Source organism: Asparagus officinalis, chromosome 1 (genome assembly GCF_001876935.1).
Source record: "Asparagus officinalis chromosome 1, Aspof.V1, whole genome shotgun sequence".
NCBI lineage: Eukaryota > Viridiplantae > Streptophyta > Magnoliopsida > Asparagales > Asparagaceae > Asparagus > Asparagus officinalis.
In genome coordinates, this window is record NC_033794.1 from 123,343,091 (window position 1) to 123,360,844 (window position 17,754).

General features: G+C 34.4%; 1 protein-coding gene across 4 annotated transcripts in view; it reads right to left on the reverse strand.

Annotated features, from left to right (window-relative positions):
- The window catches only part of LOC109838380 (sm-like protein LSM8), a 17,879-nt gene continuing 326 nt past the window's right edge, over positions 202-17,754 (reverse strand). The window contains exons 2-8 of one of the 4 annotated variants that reach the window (XR_002246596.1): positions 17,081-17,178; positions 16,870-16,910; positions 16,514-16,588; positions 5,630-5,682; positions 5,400-5,527; positions 2,311-2,541; positions 202-486 (exon numbers count right to left, since the gene is read on the reverse strand). Coding sequence is in view for 3 of the 4 variants with exons in the window: in XM_020407761.1 (XP_020263350.1) it covers positions 5,437-5,527; positions 5,630-5,682; positions 16,514-16,588; positions 16,870-16,910; positions 17,081-17,117 (297 nt within the window). In the remaining variant the exon portion in view is untranslated. Of the gene's footprint in view, positions 487-2,310; positions 2,542-5,028; positions 5,528-5,597; positions 5,683-16,513; positions 16,589-16,869; positions 16,911-17,080; positions 17,179-17,754 lie in introns of those variants that run through there. The other 3 variants (XM_020407761.1, XM_020408319.1, XM_020407304.1) reach the window with 3 other exon arrangements.

Consider the following 17,754-nt stretch of genomic DNA (forward strand, 5'->3'; position numbering starts at 1 on the left):
AATGAGAGAAAGGGTATGGTTGGGGTTGTGGTTGGGTAGATGCCCCTATCATTTTCCAAAGACATATATGTAGAACACTCACTCGCTTGTCAAGCCTACTCTTTCTAGGTGAGTTCATAAGCTAGCTTTTTAGATGCTAGAGATTCCAGTTTTCTAAAAGGGGGAAAAAAAAGCTTATTGGAATTTAACTGAACATGCAAATATTGAAAAACAAGCTTAAAAATTACCGGCATACTGTGAAGAAAAATAGTCAATTTTTATACTATTTGATACAGATGTTTGTTCATCTCTTGAGGATTCCAAACTACAAGTAGTAAACTTTGAAAATGTTTTTTCCCAACTTAAATAAGTAGCATAAAATTCCTCAACATCATCCATGGCTTCAAAGCATGCCACCAGGGGGTGTCACATTGGACGTGGGCGAGGGTGGCGTCACAAAAGGCTCCCTTGTTAAGCTAACGTCAGCTCGGGCATCACTATATTGGCCTATACACAACAACAAAAAAGAACATTGACTGATTGAAAAATTTTCTCCCTTTTTTACATTAAAGAAAGAATTAGTTATTTACTCAAAATTAAAATGAATGTAAATCTTCTAAGGTTTCATTTTGAGCTTGAGCGAGCCAGATCAGGTTCAGCTTAAATTCAAGAGGGATAAGGTCGAGTTCTGGTTGTGTATATTTAAAATTTTAGCAAGGTCCGCTAATTTTAAATTTCAAATGTTTCAAGCTCAGCTCGTTAAAAGCTTGAAGTAATGTAACAACGCTAAACCAGTTTGCTTGCTTTACGATAATGAGTTGATTTTGCGCAACAATATTACTTAACAAGAAACTACCTTGCCTCAAATAATTAAAAGAGAAAAAAATATCAACAAACCTTTTTAGGGGGGAAAAAACAGCAAATATGTGGCTTAGCCAACATTTGATGAATGCTAATCAACATAGTTTCCAAAATTGAGTCGACCTAGGCTATTAACATAGTACCCAACATGCAGATAATACCAATCCAATTTTAAATTTGGAAGAGAGAAATAAAATCCAAAGTGATGAATGTAATCTACTACATATGAACTATCTATAAATAAAACTTTAAAAAAATTCAACATCATTAACCCATGTATAATACATCATCAAGATCAATGTTTTAAAATTTTCATTACGGTGCTTAAATTTTCGCCCATTGACATGTGATCAAAACACATCGAAATACTTCAAATTGCACTTTATGTGTAGTAGATCATATTCACTGATTTGGATTTTCATTTTTAGATTCTGAATTTAAATGTTGAGTCGATAAAATTCACATGTTAGGTACTATTAATAGTAGTCTAGCTCAACTCTCCAAAATTAGCATACATACATAATCATATACTTCACACGGTTATTGAAACATCAAGCTGATTTGAGACAAAAACGAGCTAGCGGCGCCCGCTCCATCGTGATGCGTTCGAGCTAGATTTTAGATTTAAGCTCGCTGATTATTAAACTAGCAAAGAAAATGAAACCAAAAAACGAACTATATGCAAGTCGCATGAATCAACTCTGTTCCCAAGCAAAACATTCACTCCGTAGCGCACATTATCTAAATTTATGAATCTATCTATTTCTCCGCTCACAAGTCCCTTTCCTAGCATAAAGATTTCTTCTATGTAATGGATCTACATCAAAAGATTTTAAGTCGAAAAAAGAAAAAAAAAAGATATGATTTTAATGAAATTATCTAAATTTATGAATCCATCTATTTCTCCGCTCACAAGTCCCTTTCCTAGCATAAAGATTTCTTCTATGTAATGGATCTTCATCAAAAGATTTTAAGTCGAAAAAAGAAAAAAAAAAAGATAAGATTTTAATGAAATTATCTAAATTTATGAATCCATCTATTTCTCCGCTCACAAGTCCCTTTCCTAGCATAAAGATTTCTTCTGTGTAATGGATCTACATCAAAAGATTTTAAGTCGAAAAAAGAAAAAAAAAGATATGATTTTAATGAAATTATCTAAATTTATGAATCCATCTATTTCTCCGCTCACAAGTCCCTTTCCTAGCATAAAGATTTCTTCTGTGTAATGGATCTTCATCAAAAGATTTTAAGTCGAAAAAAGAAAAAAAAAGATAAGATTTTAATGAAATTCGTTTCGCAGCACAACGAAAAGGCACCTGAGGTTGGAATAGCTAATCAAATTAAGGCTGAATATCAGAGCTTCATCGGAGGAAAATTCTGTATATTCTTTGCTCCAAAGTTCAAAATGAAAAGAAAAAAAATGAAGGAAATGCAGATTTTCATTGTTATTTCATTAATTTGAGCGTGTACCTTTGTCTGCCGATGGAATAATTGGCACCTCCCTTGAATGAGCTGGAGAGAGGAAGAAAGCAGAGAACACAAAAGCAACCATGAACAACTTGGAGAAGGAAACAGTACTCAAAATAGGATGGTCCATTTCCTTTGGCTTAGTGGGCTTTTGGTCTGCTTAATGCCTGCCTTTAATAAAGATTTTTCCCGCGGGGAGGTGTCGCATATAGCGGCGATAATAGCTGGCGTTTACTGTTATTTCAATAGAAACAACTAAGGTCTTTGAGACTTAAATAATTTTGCAAGTCAAAGCAGCAGATAAACAAAACTTCATTTGAATCGTCTTTTCCATCTCCACGTTAGAATCCACAAATTTTCTAGGCGGAAATTTGTCACATTTTCTTGGAAAAAGAAAGCAATAGGGTCGGTCAAGATCCGTTCCAACGAAAAGCAACAAATGAGAAAGTCCAAACTGAAATATAATCTTGGTTTTTATTGCTTACAAAAATATTCTACAACTTTTAGGTAGCCAAGCAAGCAACTATCAAGACAGATGTGATCCAGCAAAAATAGCATGAGCAAAAGTAATTTAAAAATTCATATGTAGTAAACGAAATATAAACTTAGATACTTGAAGCAACTTTACTTCAATATTACTTCATTAGTTTATCTAATTAACTGAGAACCTGTGAACTTTGCACAAAGAGAAGTAGCAATAAACTTAATGAAACATTAAGCAGGGCATTCAGTAATGGGAGTCATTACTCAATTTCCCATAATCTTAAAATAATTAGTTGAAGAAATATAAGAAGGAATATCAACAAAAGCTAGCACATAGTATGTGATGGGATGCTAAAAGGTCAGATATTTTTACTTTACAAACAAATAAAATTATTTTCAAAGGCTAAATTTGAAGAAACTTTCATGGAACTTTGACTATATTCAGAAAACTACCATTGACTTTCCCTTGTTCTACATGAACGTATTCTCTTTTGCCATTTTTACAAAACTATCTTCCATATCTGTCCAAAGAACATGCCACATGCACAGCCACATAATATTTGAATGACAAAAATCTTCGTATCTGAATAATGAAATGAGAAATATCTTTTTAAGTTGAAAAATATTGTAAATTTCTCAGTGAATGCATTAAAAGTATTTTAAAATAAATCGTGATACTTTTAACAAAACATGAGATATTTATCCACTATTTGACTAAAAAGGTCAGAACTTCAGGGGCATACTTATGGTGGTCATGTGGAGAAGGTAATATTCACAGCTACTTTCATGAAAAAGAAAACATTAACAGTAGGGATTTCTTGATATTGGCACGCCCATCATGTTTATAATAGGTATCCAAAAAAGATGAATTTATGAAATAAGCCCCCAAATGCTGGGAAGTTAAAATCAATAGGGGCCCACCGAGTTAAAACTCCCTCACTTAAATTTATTGCAGTTTCTCTGGAACAGGTGGATGGCATCCATCCTTCTTAATCATATCGGGGCTGTTTGGTTCACTCAAAATTATAGGATTTGGGGTGGAGAAGCAAGAAAAGGAACAAAAAATGCCTCCTTTTGCATTATAGGATTTCAAAATAATAATAATAATAATAAATTTAAGAAAGAGTTTCTAAAAAATGCAAAGAGTAGAGGTGGAAACAAACCAAATATTTGAACAAATAGTTCAGTATTTATTAGCTAAAGTATTCAGTCATACTCGATTCGATAGTTCATTTAACAACTAATGAATGGTTTCAAGTATATGGTTCATAAACGAATAGAATTTAACCATAGGTGTATTCAATTTGTTTATATAATAAACTATTTGTTTATATTACACCTTAGTCCTACATTAATTCCAAAAGTTTATTCCTCATATAAATAGTTTTCGATTTGTGAAAAAAACATTTTTACACTAGGTTGCATATTCATTGATTGTATCATGTTTGGCTACATTACAAGACAGGATAGGATAATGAATACTTATTGAATGTTTATCGAATATCTAGCGAATAGTTCGCAAAAGACTACATAAACACTATTAACGAACATTTGCAAATAGGTGTCGAGTATTTGAATACAAATCGAATTCAAATACACATTTCCTGTTTGTTTTCGAATTCGAATAGTCGGATATGAACCGAATATGAATAATTTGGTTTGTCACAACCCCTAGCAAATAGTAACCTGATTTTGGGATTTTCCAAAATCCCAAGTTTTGGAGAGGATTTGAGTGGGAAGCTTACACATCAATGCCACCTCAACATTTCCTCCTCTCTTTCTCTCTCTCTTTCTCTCTCTATTTCTAGTTTTACTTTCCTATTTCTTTGGGATTTGAAACAAATATGAGATTACAATTTCTAAGATTTGCTTTCCTGTTTTTATGTTAAACCAAAAAAAATAGCAATTCTGAGATACCAATAAAAAACAATGGATTTAATTTCTTAACTGGGATTCCATTTTCTATATATTAAGAAATGAACCAAACAGCCTCATGGAACAACCCGACATGACCATCAGCATTAGTTTTAGTTTACTGCCAAGGTTGATAGAGGACTAAAGGGTTGGTAAAGCACAGTGCCTACAGACAAAAAGAAGGAACTTAAAAATATTATCTACCAAGATAATCGGTTGATTTCCAGTTGTTTGAATCATGGGAAACATAAGAATGCGCAAACAAGAGAGGGGACTCTCAGGATAAAATGAATCGAAATGTAAAATGGCTTTCAGATAAATAAATGCTTAGAATACTTTAAAAAAATGTAGAATTAATTTCCTTTCTTAAACAAATGTTCAGATGAAGCTACGGAAGTTCTATCACTATTGATTCTAACACTTACTGATTCTAACGTAGCTTTTCTTTTCCAATTGACTACAATACTGCCCACAATGATAAAAGTGATAAATAGAATCACCAAAATAGCCATTAAGTTCATATATCTGACCTTATACCCTCAATGTGACTCATTTAAATTACCTTATCTATGAAACTGCAAGTGTTTCCTGATCTTTAGATTAGGTACAGATTACACAATCTTAAGAACTGTGTGCTAAGCCCTAAGAACAAATATAATTCCCCACATTTCTTTAATCTACGAATAGTGCCATACCTAAATTCCATGCCAAGAAGCGTGGATAATTTGATGATCAGTGAATAACAGGCTTGAGAGGATGTGCCCTCAGTCTGGACAAATCCAGGTTCGAGTCCAGCTCCTCATCCAACTCTCCCACAACACAACTGCCAATAGAGAAAGAAAGCTATTAAACATCCTTATAGATCAAGAGAAAAAAGAACAAAAATAAGTAACCTGGAATCTTCAAATCAGTGAAAGAACCATACATGTTGTCACCCCTTATGATATACAACCCAAGAACAAGTTGCTGTACACCTTCCTGCATGTGATTTACAGAATAGCTGTAAGAAGAATTGGTTTCATACTATCAGCAGAAATTTCAAATAGAATTAAACGAGTTGAATGGAAGTATTGCTATACAAACTACTACACAGATTTGTAAATTGGTAATACTACTATGCTTGTGCAGAAGAATAAAGTTCCTCCCATTAAGGTGATTGATCAAAGGACATGTCGTTGTGCTAACTAAAATTTCAAGTCCAAGAAGCAACAGATACCTTTGGTAATATATCAATGCAAGCTAGCTGCTAGCCTCCCACGAAAAAGGGTTTAAAACCACATAAGGGCCATCATGATATGGCCCAATCCCAAGTCTCACCGATAAGAAAAGGACAATGGCCCTTCAAGATTGTCTAGTTGGTTCTGTATAAATTATACAGGCAAGACAAACACCATTACTGTGAGAACATTTTGCTTCATAGGTTGGATTCATTCGCACCCAAAACCGAAGCCCATTTAACGTAGTTACGAGACGTCCCACTACCTGTCATTGTCACCGCAGAATCTAACCAAGATCTTCGCCTCCTGTCAAATGCTTTGATGATTGAGCATGAAGCCGGCTCCTCCGCATAACCCTCCAGCTGTCTCCTCCACAGCCCAATGCATGAAGATCAAGTGCCACACAAAGATACTCAAGTATGGTATCAGTTGCTTAGGCAACCGGTCTCTTCAAGAGACCAGTAGTAAACCCCTCTCTAGTTTGCTAGTATATTAGGAAATATATACTAGAGATATGGTGATTGAGAGATATTAGGGTTGTGATCAGGTGAATAAGAGTGCTTAGGCAAATGAGTTTAGTCCCAAATTGCTGACAAAAACAACATTTTCACTATTGTATCCCTATAATAAGAAGAGTAGTTGTAGCCCTTTATTAATGAATAAGATTCTACAATATTCTACTGTTTAATAAATGGCTCTGATACCGTGTTAAACTATGATACTTAGTAACTTTCCTTACTGTAATTTGGCGGAGCTATTGCACGTCCTCGATTGCCTCCTTAAACGTTATTCGGCTACTTTGATGCAAGGATCTCGAGCACGAACTGCTCCAGAAAAATCACAGAGAACGTTTTGGTGTGCACTAACCAAATATTCAATATGTGGATAGGCTCTACGATTGGGCAAGGTGTAACCCTTTGGCTACAAACTATGAAGAATTATGAACAAAGAAGTAGAGAGTTTTATAATTTTTGATGGTAGAAAAGAGGACCATATTGCTCCTTTTATTGAATTAGAGGCACTTATAAGGAAAGAGATATATCATTTTTTAAGTCTGGTAAAAAATAAGAAGAATACTACACAATCTTCTAAATTTAGTATGAGACAAATAAATTAATAGCATAATCTCCTAATTCTAGTAAGAAATAAAGAGAATAAACATAGAAGCTCCTAATTCTAGCAGAAGGATCAATTATGCCAAAATCATAGTACTAAATTAGAATATCACATAACCATGAAAAGAATTCCTTCATTAACATATGCCTAAAATATAAGAGTTCTTTAAGTTAAAGAAAGAGGAGTTCATCATACGCTACAAAATGGAAAACAATCTCCACAACAACCTCATCAAAACGCTCGACTTAAAAGTAATAAATATAATGAGGATTCCACCAATTCAAACAATAAATAATATGGATTTTCTTTAGAAGAAAATCCAGACTCCATAATTTTTTGTCATGAAAAATCCATACTAAGACACTTTAACCCAATACCCAATCCACAAACCACAGCCCACAACCCACAACCTAAGGACTAAAGCCTAAGTTCAACTTCATGGAGGATTATTTGATTTAAATATTCTTTAAGCTATAACTTTCACCTATAAAAACTTTCACCTATAACTTTTGGAGGAAGCCATCAAGCATTGTTGGATATGCAGAATATAATAAGCTTAGTTCTGGAGTATCCTTCAATTACCACATTATTCTTTGAATTGCACCCCAATATGCTTTCCCCGGATTGCTAGTACCCTTCAACTACCATATCAGCCTTTGAATTGCATCTCAGGCTACTTTCCTTGAATTGCTAGTAAATCTACTGAACATTGCACAGCAAAAACAATATCTAGTTTTGTGCAGCTCATTGCGTATATGAGACTGCTAATGATCTTGGAGTAATTTAGTTGTCTCATCGTTCTTCCAGTATTTGCTTGAAGCTTTCTGTTATAATCACAAGGTATAGATAATTCTGGCAAATCAAAATATCCATGTCTTTTTAACATATTAACTATCTAGGTTGCATAGGCACGGGTACGAGACACAGCAAATTTGTAAAAAGTAGGGTACAGAGACACGGCTTATATATATATATCTATATTATATATATATATATATTATATATTATATATATATATATATATATATATATATTAACAATTATATTAACTATAGCAATATTACTATGTTTAATTTCAAATTCTCAATAAAATAAGCTCATTCCTTAAAATTATAAAGTAAACTCATTTGAAACTTTGACTTTATATATATATATACTTACCTACTTAAATATGAGAACACATGTCTCCCATTCTTAGCATTGACATTAATTTTAAAGAAAAGACAAAATCAAATAGTCAAGTACTCATGTGAATGGTGATGTCATGTTCCACTAACAAATTTAAAACTAAGGAAATAAGAGAGAGTCTTCTTCTTCCTTGCATATCTCACCTAAACTCATTTTCCTCAAACGTAACTGCTCCAAAAGTCATCTCACACGTGGGAAATGAGTTGCTCCCGTGTCCCATCTGTTTGGGTGCGGAAACGTACCCAAACAGCAACCGACACGGGTACGGCACCAAAATTGCCGTGTCAGGGTATCCATAGTTAACTATGTAGTATGATAGAAACAAGCATATGTCATGCTCCATCCTCAAAATCTTGATGCCCATCATCATGTCAGTAACTCCAATATCCTTTATACTGTATTGCATCGAAAAAAACTTCTTCGTGGAAGACTATTTGCAAGTCAATCCTAGATCAGCATTCCTCTACATAAAGGCATATCACTACTGTCTTTGCCTCAACGACCTTGAAGTAGAGGCATTTGTCAGATTCACTGACTTTGAATCCATCACTCTTGATGATTTTGTCGAACCTCTCGGGTCATAACTTCAAATTAAAGAGAGATTTAATTAGTTTGCATGTCTTATTTTTTAAGCTTTCAACACCAAAACTTTATGATTGCTCCATATTCCTCAGTGAGATCTCCATTCAAGAACACAATCTTAACATCCAAAAAATCTACATTGACGTTAAAGGCTCATGTTATAGGTAAAGTTTCAAATTTATCGCCTAAAGAATATTTAAATCAAAAAATTCTCCGTAAAATTAAGCTTGCGCTTTGGTCATTTTGCTATGGGCCATGGGTCATGAATTATTAATCAGTTTATCGGACTAAGATGCTTAGGTATGAATTTTTCATAATAAAAAATGTTGAGCATGTATTTTCTTCTACAGAAAATTCATGTTACTTATTGACTCAATTGGTGGAATTCTCATTGTATTTATTACCTCAAGTTAGGAGATTTGGTGAGATCATTAGCTAAATTGTCTTCTATTTTGTAGGATATCATGAAATCATCTTTCCTGAATTGAAGGATCCTTTTATTTTAGACATATATTTAATAAAGAATTAAAGAATTCCTCTCACTTGTATTTGACATTTTAATTTATTATTATGATTATGACATAATTGATCCTCCTAGAATTCAGAGATTTTTATGTTTATTCTCTTATCTCCTGCTAGAACTAGGAGATTATATCATTAATATTCTTACTTCATACTAAATTTAGGAGAATTAGTATTTCTTATTAGAACTAGAAGATGCTACATATATTTCCTTTTAAGTGACTTTAACATTATAAAAGGAGTCTTGTGGTTCCTTTTTCTAGCTTTAATAATTTTGAACCTCTCTTCTTCTTCTAGTTCATAATTCTCCATAATCTGTTGCGTTTAGCCCAATTGCAGCGCCCGTCCACATACTGAGTATATAGTTGGTGTACACCAGAGTACTCTCTATTATTCATGGAAGCGGTTCGTGCTTAGGATCAGTACATGAAAGTAGCCGAATAACGTTTTAAGGAGGATGCACCATAGCTCCACTACATTACACTAATGAAAGTTATAAAGTTTATTAAGTTTCTTAGTTCACTTCTCGTCCTTTTTCTACTAGTTACTTCAACAATAATATATGTTTAGAGACAAGGTCGGCCACGAACTTTGGGTTGCCCTAGCCCAATCCAATTTTGGTTGCCCCCTTATATTAAAAATTTGGTACGAACAATAACGATAAAAATGAATACATATAATACAATTTAGCGTTCTATGTTGGGCTCAAACTGATAATATTCTCATGCAAAATCAATATTCATATAAGAAGAGATTACATTTGTGCTACAATTTAATTCAAAGAAAAATACTTCTCCTTGAATTTTTTGAAGTGAATTCTTCAATTAAGTCATCATACTCAAGTTTCTCTAAGTATTCATTTTTAATTGATATCATTGCCAATCCATTCAATCGTTCTTGTGACATGATAGTGCGAAGATAAGTTTTTATCAATTTTAACTTGGAAAAACTTCTCTCCGTCGAGACAATCGTAACTGGGATAGTTAACAAAATCCGATAAGCAACCCATGCACATTGAAAGCCACCATCATCCCAACTGGGATAGTTAACAAAATCCGATAAGCAACCCATGCACATTGAAAGCCACCATCATCCCAATAAGATCTTATGAAGTCAACAAAATCCGATAAGCAACCCATGCACATTGAAAGCCACCATCATCCCAATAAGATCTTATGAAGTCAAAGATGTCTATTGGTTTAGTCACTTCCTTCGGCAACATTGTTTGCAAAGCTTGTAGGTCATTGAATAAAATTTTCCCATGTATATCACATTGTTGGTTGTGTTCCAAGTATCTTTATAATTTAGTGTAATGTTCCATCAATTTTTCTTCATCAATACTCATGAACTTTGCATTAAACAAAAATCCGAAGATTTCTTCATAGAGCTCGAATTGTTCAAAACGATCTTTGAGTGATGTAAGAGCTTGATCAATAATGTGGAGGAAATAGGAAACTCTAAAATTATCCTCCGGTGATTGACTACCTTCAACATTCGCATCCACATCCTCATCAAAATGCTTTTTTCTACGAATTACTCTTTTTATCGGAAATACCGAATCGATACCAACATCATTAGCAAGTTCATTGGCTTCTTTCATTATGTTTTCAAAACCGTCTTCTCTAAACTTTTGAAAGAAAACAATAAGCTCGTTTATTCTTGTAATTGCATCCTCCAAATTCATCTCTTCTTGTTAAAGAACTTTGCTAACTCGATTGACTTTATCTAAAATATTATACTAAATACACAAACTAATGAAGAACTCAAAATCCTCCAAAGCATTTTTACACAAGCCTTTAGCTTCTGCCATCACAATGTCCTCTTTAAATCTACTTGTAATTTCAATCAAAGCGTCTCTCAACTCCGGTGCTTGATATCGGATTGTTTTAACACTTTCAACATGACTTTCCCAACGAGTGACCGACAATGGCTTTGGTGTCAAACCCTTTACATATGTTTTAAGAACATCACACTAATGTGTTAATCCAGTAAACAAAGTGTAAACCTTTTGCACATATCCAAAAAAAATTCTAGTTTTGACATAAGATTTTGTCATATCGCATAGTGCAAGGTTTAAGCTATGGCACCCACATGGTGTATAAAAAGCTTGAGGATTTATGTCAAGAAGTCTTCTTTGTACACCGTGATGTTTATCTTTCATATTTGACCCATTGTCATAACCTTGACCTCTTATATCATCAATGTTGAGATTAAGCTCATTCAAAGTATCTTTAAGTTGATTGAAAAGCCCAAGTCCCGACGTGTCATCAACCTTTATAAATCCAAGAAAAAACTCTTCCACCTTGACTTGATTTGTATCTTCAATATCCACACATCTAATGATAATTGACATTTGTTCCTCGTGGCTTAAATCCGACGTACAATCAAGAATAACCGAAAAATACTTCGCTTTTAAAATTTTGTCAAGAATTTTTGCTTTGATATCATTCGCCAACAAAATTATCAATTCATTTTGAATTTTATGGCTAAGATAATGGCTCTAAACTTCTTTATATACCACACGCCGAACATGATCTTGCATAATTGGATCGAATTCTGCAAGGAACTCTATAAGTTGATAAAAAAGTCTGTTGTTCTTCTCATAAATCTTCTCATTAGTTCCACGAAATGGCAAACCATTTCGAGAAAGAGTCTTCACAACAGCAATGATTCGAACTAGTATCATCTTCCAACGAGTTTTCTCTTTGTCATTTTGTGCTTCTATATCTTTATCAATTGTTGCCTTTAATTTTAGTCCTTTTTGCAAGTCAACCCACTTCACAACATTTGCACAATGCTCCGGATTACTTTCATGCTCTCTAAGCTTTGAAGGAAAGTTATGCCAATCGTCTATTCCATTCTCCGCCAAATTGGTTGGCATTGGTTTATTCTTGAACAACTTGCAACAAAAATAAAATACCCTATTCAGTTCATTTGAATAGACAAGTTATTTCCTTTCATGCTTCTCGCCATTTGGAAATTCACGGATGTAATATTTTAAAAAAAAACTTTTATTTCTCCCACTCTTCTTTTGACTTGGAAACTCATCATTTTTTTTAAATCTTGATAGTACCACGTTGAACTATCATCACCCTCTTAGCATCATTTATACTTCCCCACAATCCCGGATCATAATTTACTTTCACATTTTTCTCAAGATCAAGTATGCTTTCATGATATTTACTAAAAGCTACTTCATTGTCATTTTCGTCCACATGAACATTTTCATTCACAGGCTCTTCATGATCTTCATCACTAGCTTCCTCATTACGACTTCCATCCGCATAAGTGACTTCATTCATGGGCTCCTCAATGACCTCATCTATATTTTCACTAATATTGACGGTGGCACTAGCTTCTTCAACTTGACTCGAAAGAAGAGAATATTGTGTTTTTGCTTTGAATAGCTTAGAAATTGAGTCATCTAGTGATTTTGTCATTTCATCTTGACGTCGCTTGACTCTTCTATTATGAGCTCCAGAGTTTTGTTTTCTAATCCTTAACTCGGTTTTTACCATCTCCCGTCATGGTGTACTATAGTCTGTAAATATAATTATATAACATATATGAAATCACAATCAACTAAACTTAGGCTACTTAGCAATATTATTATTATTAAAACAAACCCTAATTTCATTTCAAAACATCATAACCCCTAATTCAATTATTCAACAACTAAGATTCAGCCAAGATTCAAAATAAAAAAATCTTAATTTCATTGTAAAACATCAAAATCTCAAATTTCTGTCCAAAAAAACCCTAAAATTATTTAGTTAAAAAAATTTATCTGATTAGGTTGGAGGAGTCAGCGGGGTGAAGCCTGAAGGACGGGTCCGATGGGAGCAGAGTAAGGTCGAACCGTCGGAGGCTCGGGAAGGAGGGGAGGAACGGTTTTTTCTCTTTCTTTTTTTTGTGAGGAACAAAGACGGGAAGGAGGTGAGTAAATGCTGACGAAAATAAAGGAGTTGGGTAGGGTTTTGGGTATTCATTAGAGTTCTCTTACAAAGTCCACTTCAAAAATCAAAGATAATTACAGTTTGAGGGGTGAAGGAGCGGAAGGGATGGGTTGCCCTCCGGTTCTGGGTTGCCTCAGCACCGAGGCTTGGTGGGCTTACCCCAAGGCCGGCCCTGTTTAGAGATTAGTCTAGTGCAAGATTGCTTCTTTGAAGATTGCTCTTTAGAGATTAGTTTGGTGAATATCACTTAGAGATCAGTTCTTTAGAGATCAGTTTAAATGCTTATTCTATTAGTTTGTTTTGTGGGTTCATTTAGTTGATCCCTGGAGAGGATCGTTGTTTGGTGGATCTCGAGAGGATCATTGTTTTGTGGATCCACGAATATTTCCAAAACTTCCTCTACAAACTCTATAATGAGTATTGTTGCCTCTCCGTCTCTCTATTGTGTAATCAATGTTAATTTCTCTTCTACATCCTTATGATAAGATTTATGAAAAATATCATGTAGCAAGTGACAAGTATCAGAAAGTGAACACGTGCCTACAAGAGTAATCGCATGTGGTCGTGTCATCCCATACTCCTATGGCAAAGTTGCTAATAGCGGAGAACATCGCGTTGCGGCGAGGTACCGCTAATGCTATTTAGGGCTATTGCGGTAAAATAGCGGTAAATAGCGTATAGTCAAATAGCGGTCAAATATAAATTTATTTAAATATTCTAAAAAATAAGAAAAATTATAAAAAATCTAAAATTTCTACAAATGCATGTTTGATGCCTAAGCATGAAATAGACGTGTAACAATTGCATAATATTAACAAAGTACTATAATTATAAAGAATAAAAGATGTACCTATTTATCAAAAAGACCGTTATTTGTCTCATTCCTTCAATTTTCAAGTCTCTAATATAAAAATGCTCAACAATTAAAAAGCATTGATTAGTAACGTCATCATTATATTACTACTAGAAATTTGACAACGTAAATTGGTAAAAGAGTGCAAAACTGGGAAATCTCTGTGTATAAGTGTGTAAAAGTGGGAAATCTCTATGTATAAGAGTCAATTGATAAAGATTGAATATCAATAAATGAAATTTATAACATGAGGCAGCAAAATTACCTTTTTCTCTGTTGCAAGACAAACGCAACAGAGATAGTCGCAGACCCGCGTGCTAGAGATGACGTTGACCGGAGGCGGACGCGGAGGCGGCGTTGTTTCAGCTGTCAGGAGAGACGCGAGAGAAATAGAAGCGGCTAGGGCTTAAAACAAAACAAGAGAGAGAGAGAGAGAGAGATGGGTTTTTATGTTAGTTCGAGTCGGGTTCGGGTCGGGTAGGAAATGTTAAAGCCAATAGCGTTGTTTAGCGCTTAAAAGCGCTAAACAGCACTTTCACCCGCTATTAAGGGCTTTTCGAGTGAAAAGCAGATTTTCCCGCCATGACGCCCCGCGAACATCCTTATCGGAGCGGCCTACTGCTGCTTCCGCGATTAGTGACGCTATAGTGCCGCTATTTTTCGCTTTTTACAACACTGTCCTATGGTAACCCTCCATGAAAGGTTAGAATCCCCAGTTATTTGTCATCCCAATTCCAATCTTTTCCCTGTCTAGAAAGAAATTTTCCCATCAACTGTTCCTATTTTGCACGCCCTTCCAAACTAATCAAAACAAGTCTCTTTCACTACAGATAATTACTAGTGAACAACATCCCATTACAAGTCTTTTCGACAAGTATTCTGAAACAAGGATACGTGCAACTTCCTAACCTATGGCCATAGCGATAAACCTATCATCATCCTCCGATTGCATAACAAATGCCTAGCACCTCCATCCCTCCCTCCCTCCCTTACAAACCAAACCGAACTCCTAGCACTACCCTTAAACAACTAAACAAGCTACCAAACAAACAATTGTAAGCTCTAACACCCTCACCAAACATCAATAATTAAAAACAACCAGGACTAACTTTTGAAAATAATTCATGTTAAGGAAATACACAAAAAAATATACAAAACCTGTGACAACGACAACAGCAATGACGACAATAGCGTTGACAGTAACAACCCAATAACAGTGGCGACAACTGATGACTCGATGACCATCGGCGGTTGCTAGACGGTGGTCGACCGTAGGCGGTGGTCCAAAGGACAATGGCCCACAAGGCGCGTTCTAAGGAGGTGGCGCCCCGAGGGGGTGATAGAAATCTAAGGAGGCAGCCCTACACTAAGGAGAGGGAGGCGGGTTATAGTTTGAGGAATGGAGGGGCTAATGCTTGAGGAATAGGCTATCAACATTTTATTTTCAAAACCATGGCTCTGATACCATCTTAAACGATAGAATATCGTAGATTCTTATTCATTGATAAAAGTCTACAACTACTACTCATATATAGGGATACAATAACAAAGGTCTAGTCTTCTAGACAATGTGAGACTAAACTCAATTGCCTACTCACTCTTATTCTCCTAATATCTTTCGATCACCATATAACTAATATATATTTCCTAATATATCATTCAATTGTTGGCAACAAACAAAACAAAAAATAAAAACCTCTCTAATTTGCTATGTTTTTGCATTTCCCCAATTCCCTCCTTGGCTGCCGAAAGCAAAAGAATCCCCCAAAAGCCTTTATTCTTCTATATTTGCAGCGAATCACAAAAACAGGAGCAAAAATCCATCTGACACCACGAGCATCGATTAGATACAGATCAGAGATTTTCATCTAGTTCCTATGTTTTCTGAAAAGGTTAGTATATATTTAAAAACCATTGATGTTCCAGGCGCTTCCATTTTTCTGATAAACTATAAAAGATAATTTGATAAACTATAAGAGCTAATTTGTCATGTTCCTTCACCTAATCAAATCTCATTTTCTATTACTAGATTCTCCACTGTCCATAATGCACGATATATAATATAGCAGAGGAGTGTAGGATTCCATATGGTACATAGCAGAAGAAAACAGCTAGTAAGTAAAATTCAGATGTGTGCGGCTAGATGATCTAGGCATGAAAATCGTATATATCATAAAAATCACATATGTTATAAAAAATATATCAGGTGATTTTCATGTGAACATCCAACTGCCCAGTTATCTCTATTGCTTATTCACCAATGTTTTGAAAGCTTAAAGACAGAAATGTAGAATCCTAAGCTTCATCCATGAAGTTTGAGAGCAATGATAATATGAAAATAATTTAAAATCAACACTTGAGAAAAGATGACAAACCTTAGTCGAATAAACCCGCTCATGTGACTCATCCAAAATGATATTGGTGGCTTGATCAAAGCCTTTTAAAATTCCCTAAATCCAAAATATATATATAATCTGTTAGAATCGTCGAAGAGACCAAGGCCTTTACTCTTGTTAAATGGTGAAGATTTAAAACAAATTATCTAAGGTAAAGACTACAGATCAGAGAAAGAAAGAGAAACTTGGAAAATTAAAGTTTCTGCAGAAAGAAACACAAACAAGATAGAACAAAGGAAAAGATCAGGTAAAATTCAATATTGATAATGAAAAAATAAAGGAGATGAAGGCTGTAATCAGGAGCATCCCGAAGCAATAAAGGAGATCACACTCACCACGATGTTTCTTCCATCATTTGTGATAACCGATATAGTTTCTGAGCACACAAAAAAAGAAAGAACAAGTAAAAGCTTAGTAATTAATTGTGATAACTAGTATAGCTTTGAAATTTCATTACAATGAAAAGAAAAAAGAGTATATTTCTAATAAATAACTAGTTTTTCAACAATTAAAACTATTATCAGGACAGAAAGATTGAGCACATACGATCAACAAGTGACTCAAGACCAGGACCAGTTGACATTAGCCAAAGACTGCAAACTACATAGAAACCTTGATAGAATGGTTTTTCTCCTTTTATACCACTGCAGACACAGAAAACAGCGTAAGTTAGTTGTTGTGGAGAGTACGTGACCAGTAATATTCACAAAATGAAGGGAATAGATGATTCCATTTCTAAATTTATCAGTTGAAACCCATATAATTCCTATCACTTTCCTCCTAAAAACAAATCCTAGAACCAGATATTTAATTTTAAATCATGCCTAAAAGAATATAAACAGTTGACCCAGAAAACCCATAATAAACAAGTAAAAAGTATAATACATATAGCTACAGCTTACTTTAAATCCTGCACTCACGACAAAAAGGCTTAGAAAACGAAACCCTAATTCAGAATTAAGGATTTTTTTTCCTCGATATTAGTGTCTTAAATTTGTCATGTTTGAAAATCAGTTCCTCAAATGATCGAAACTCCTACTAGGTCCACCAATTCTTAAATTATTTTGAAACGAGTCCCTCTAATCATTGAAATTATCATAAGGCTTCCCACTTCCTATAAGTTGTGCTATTTCTACTCAGACTAATTTCAAAATAACTTAGGAAATGGCGGATGTAGTAGCAATTTCAATGATTTGACGGACGAATTTCAACATATGCAG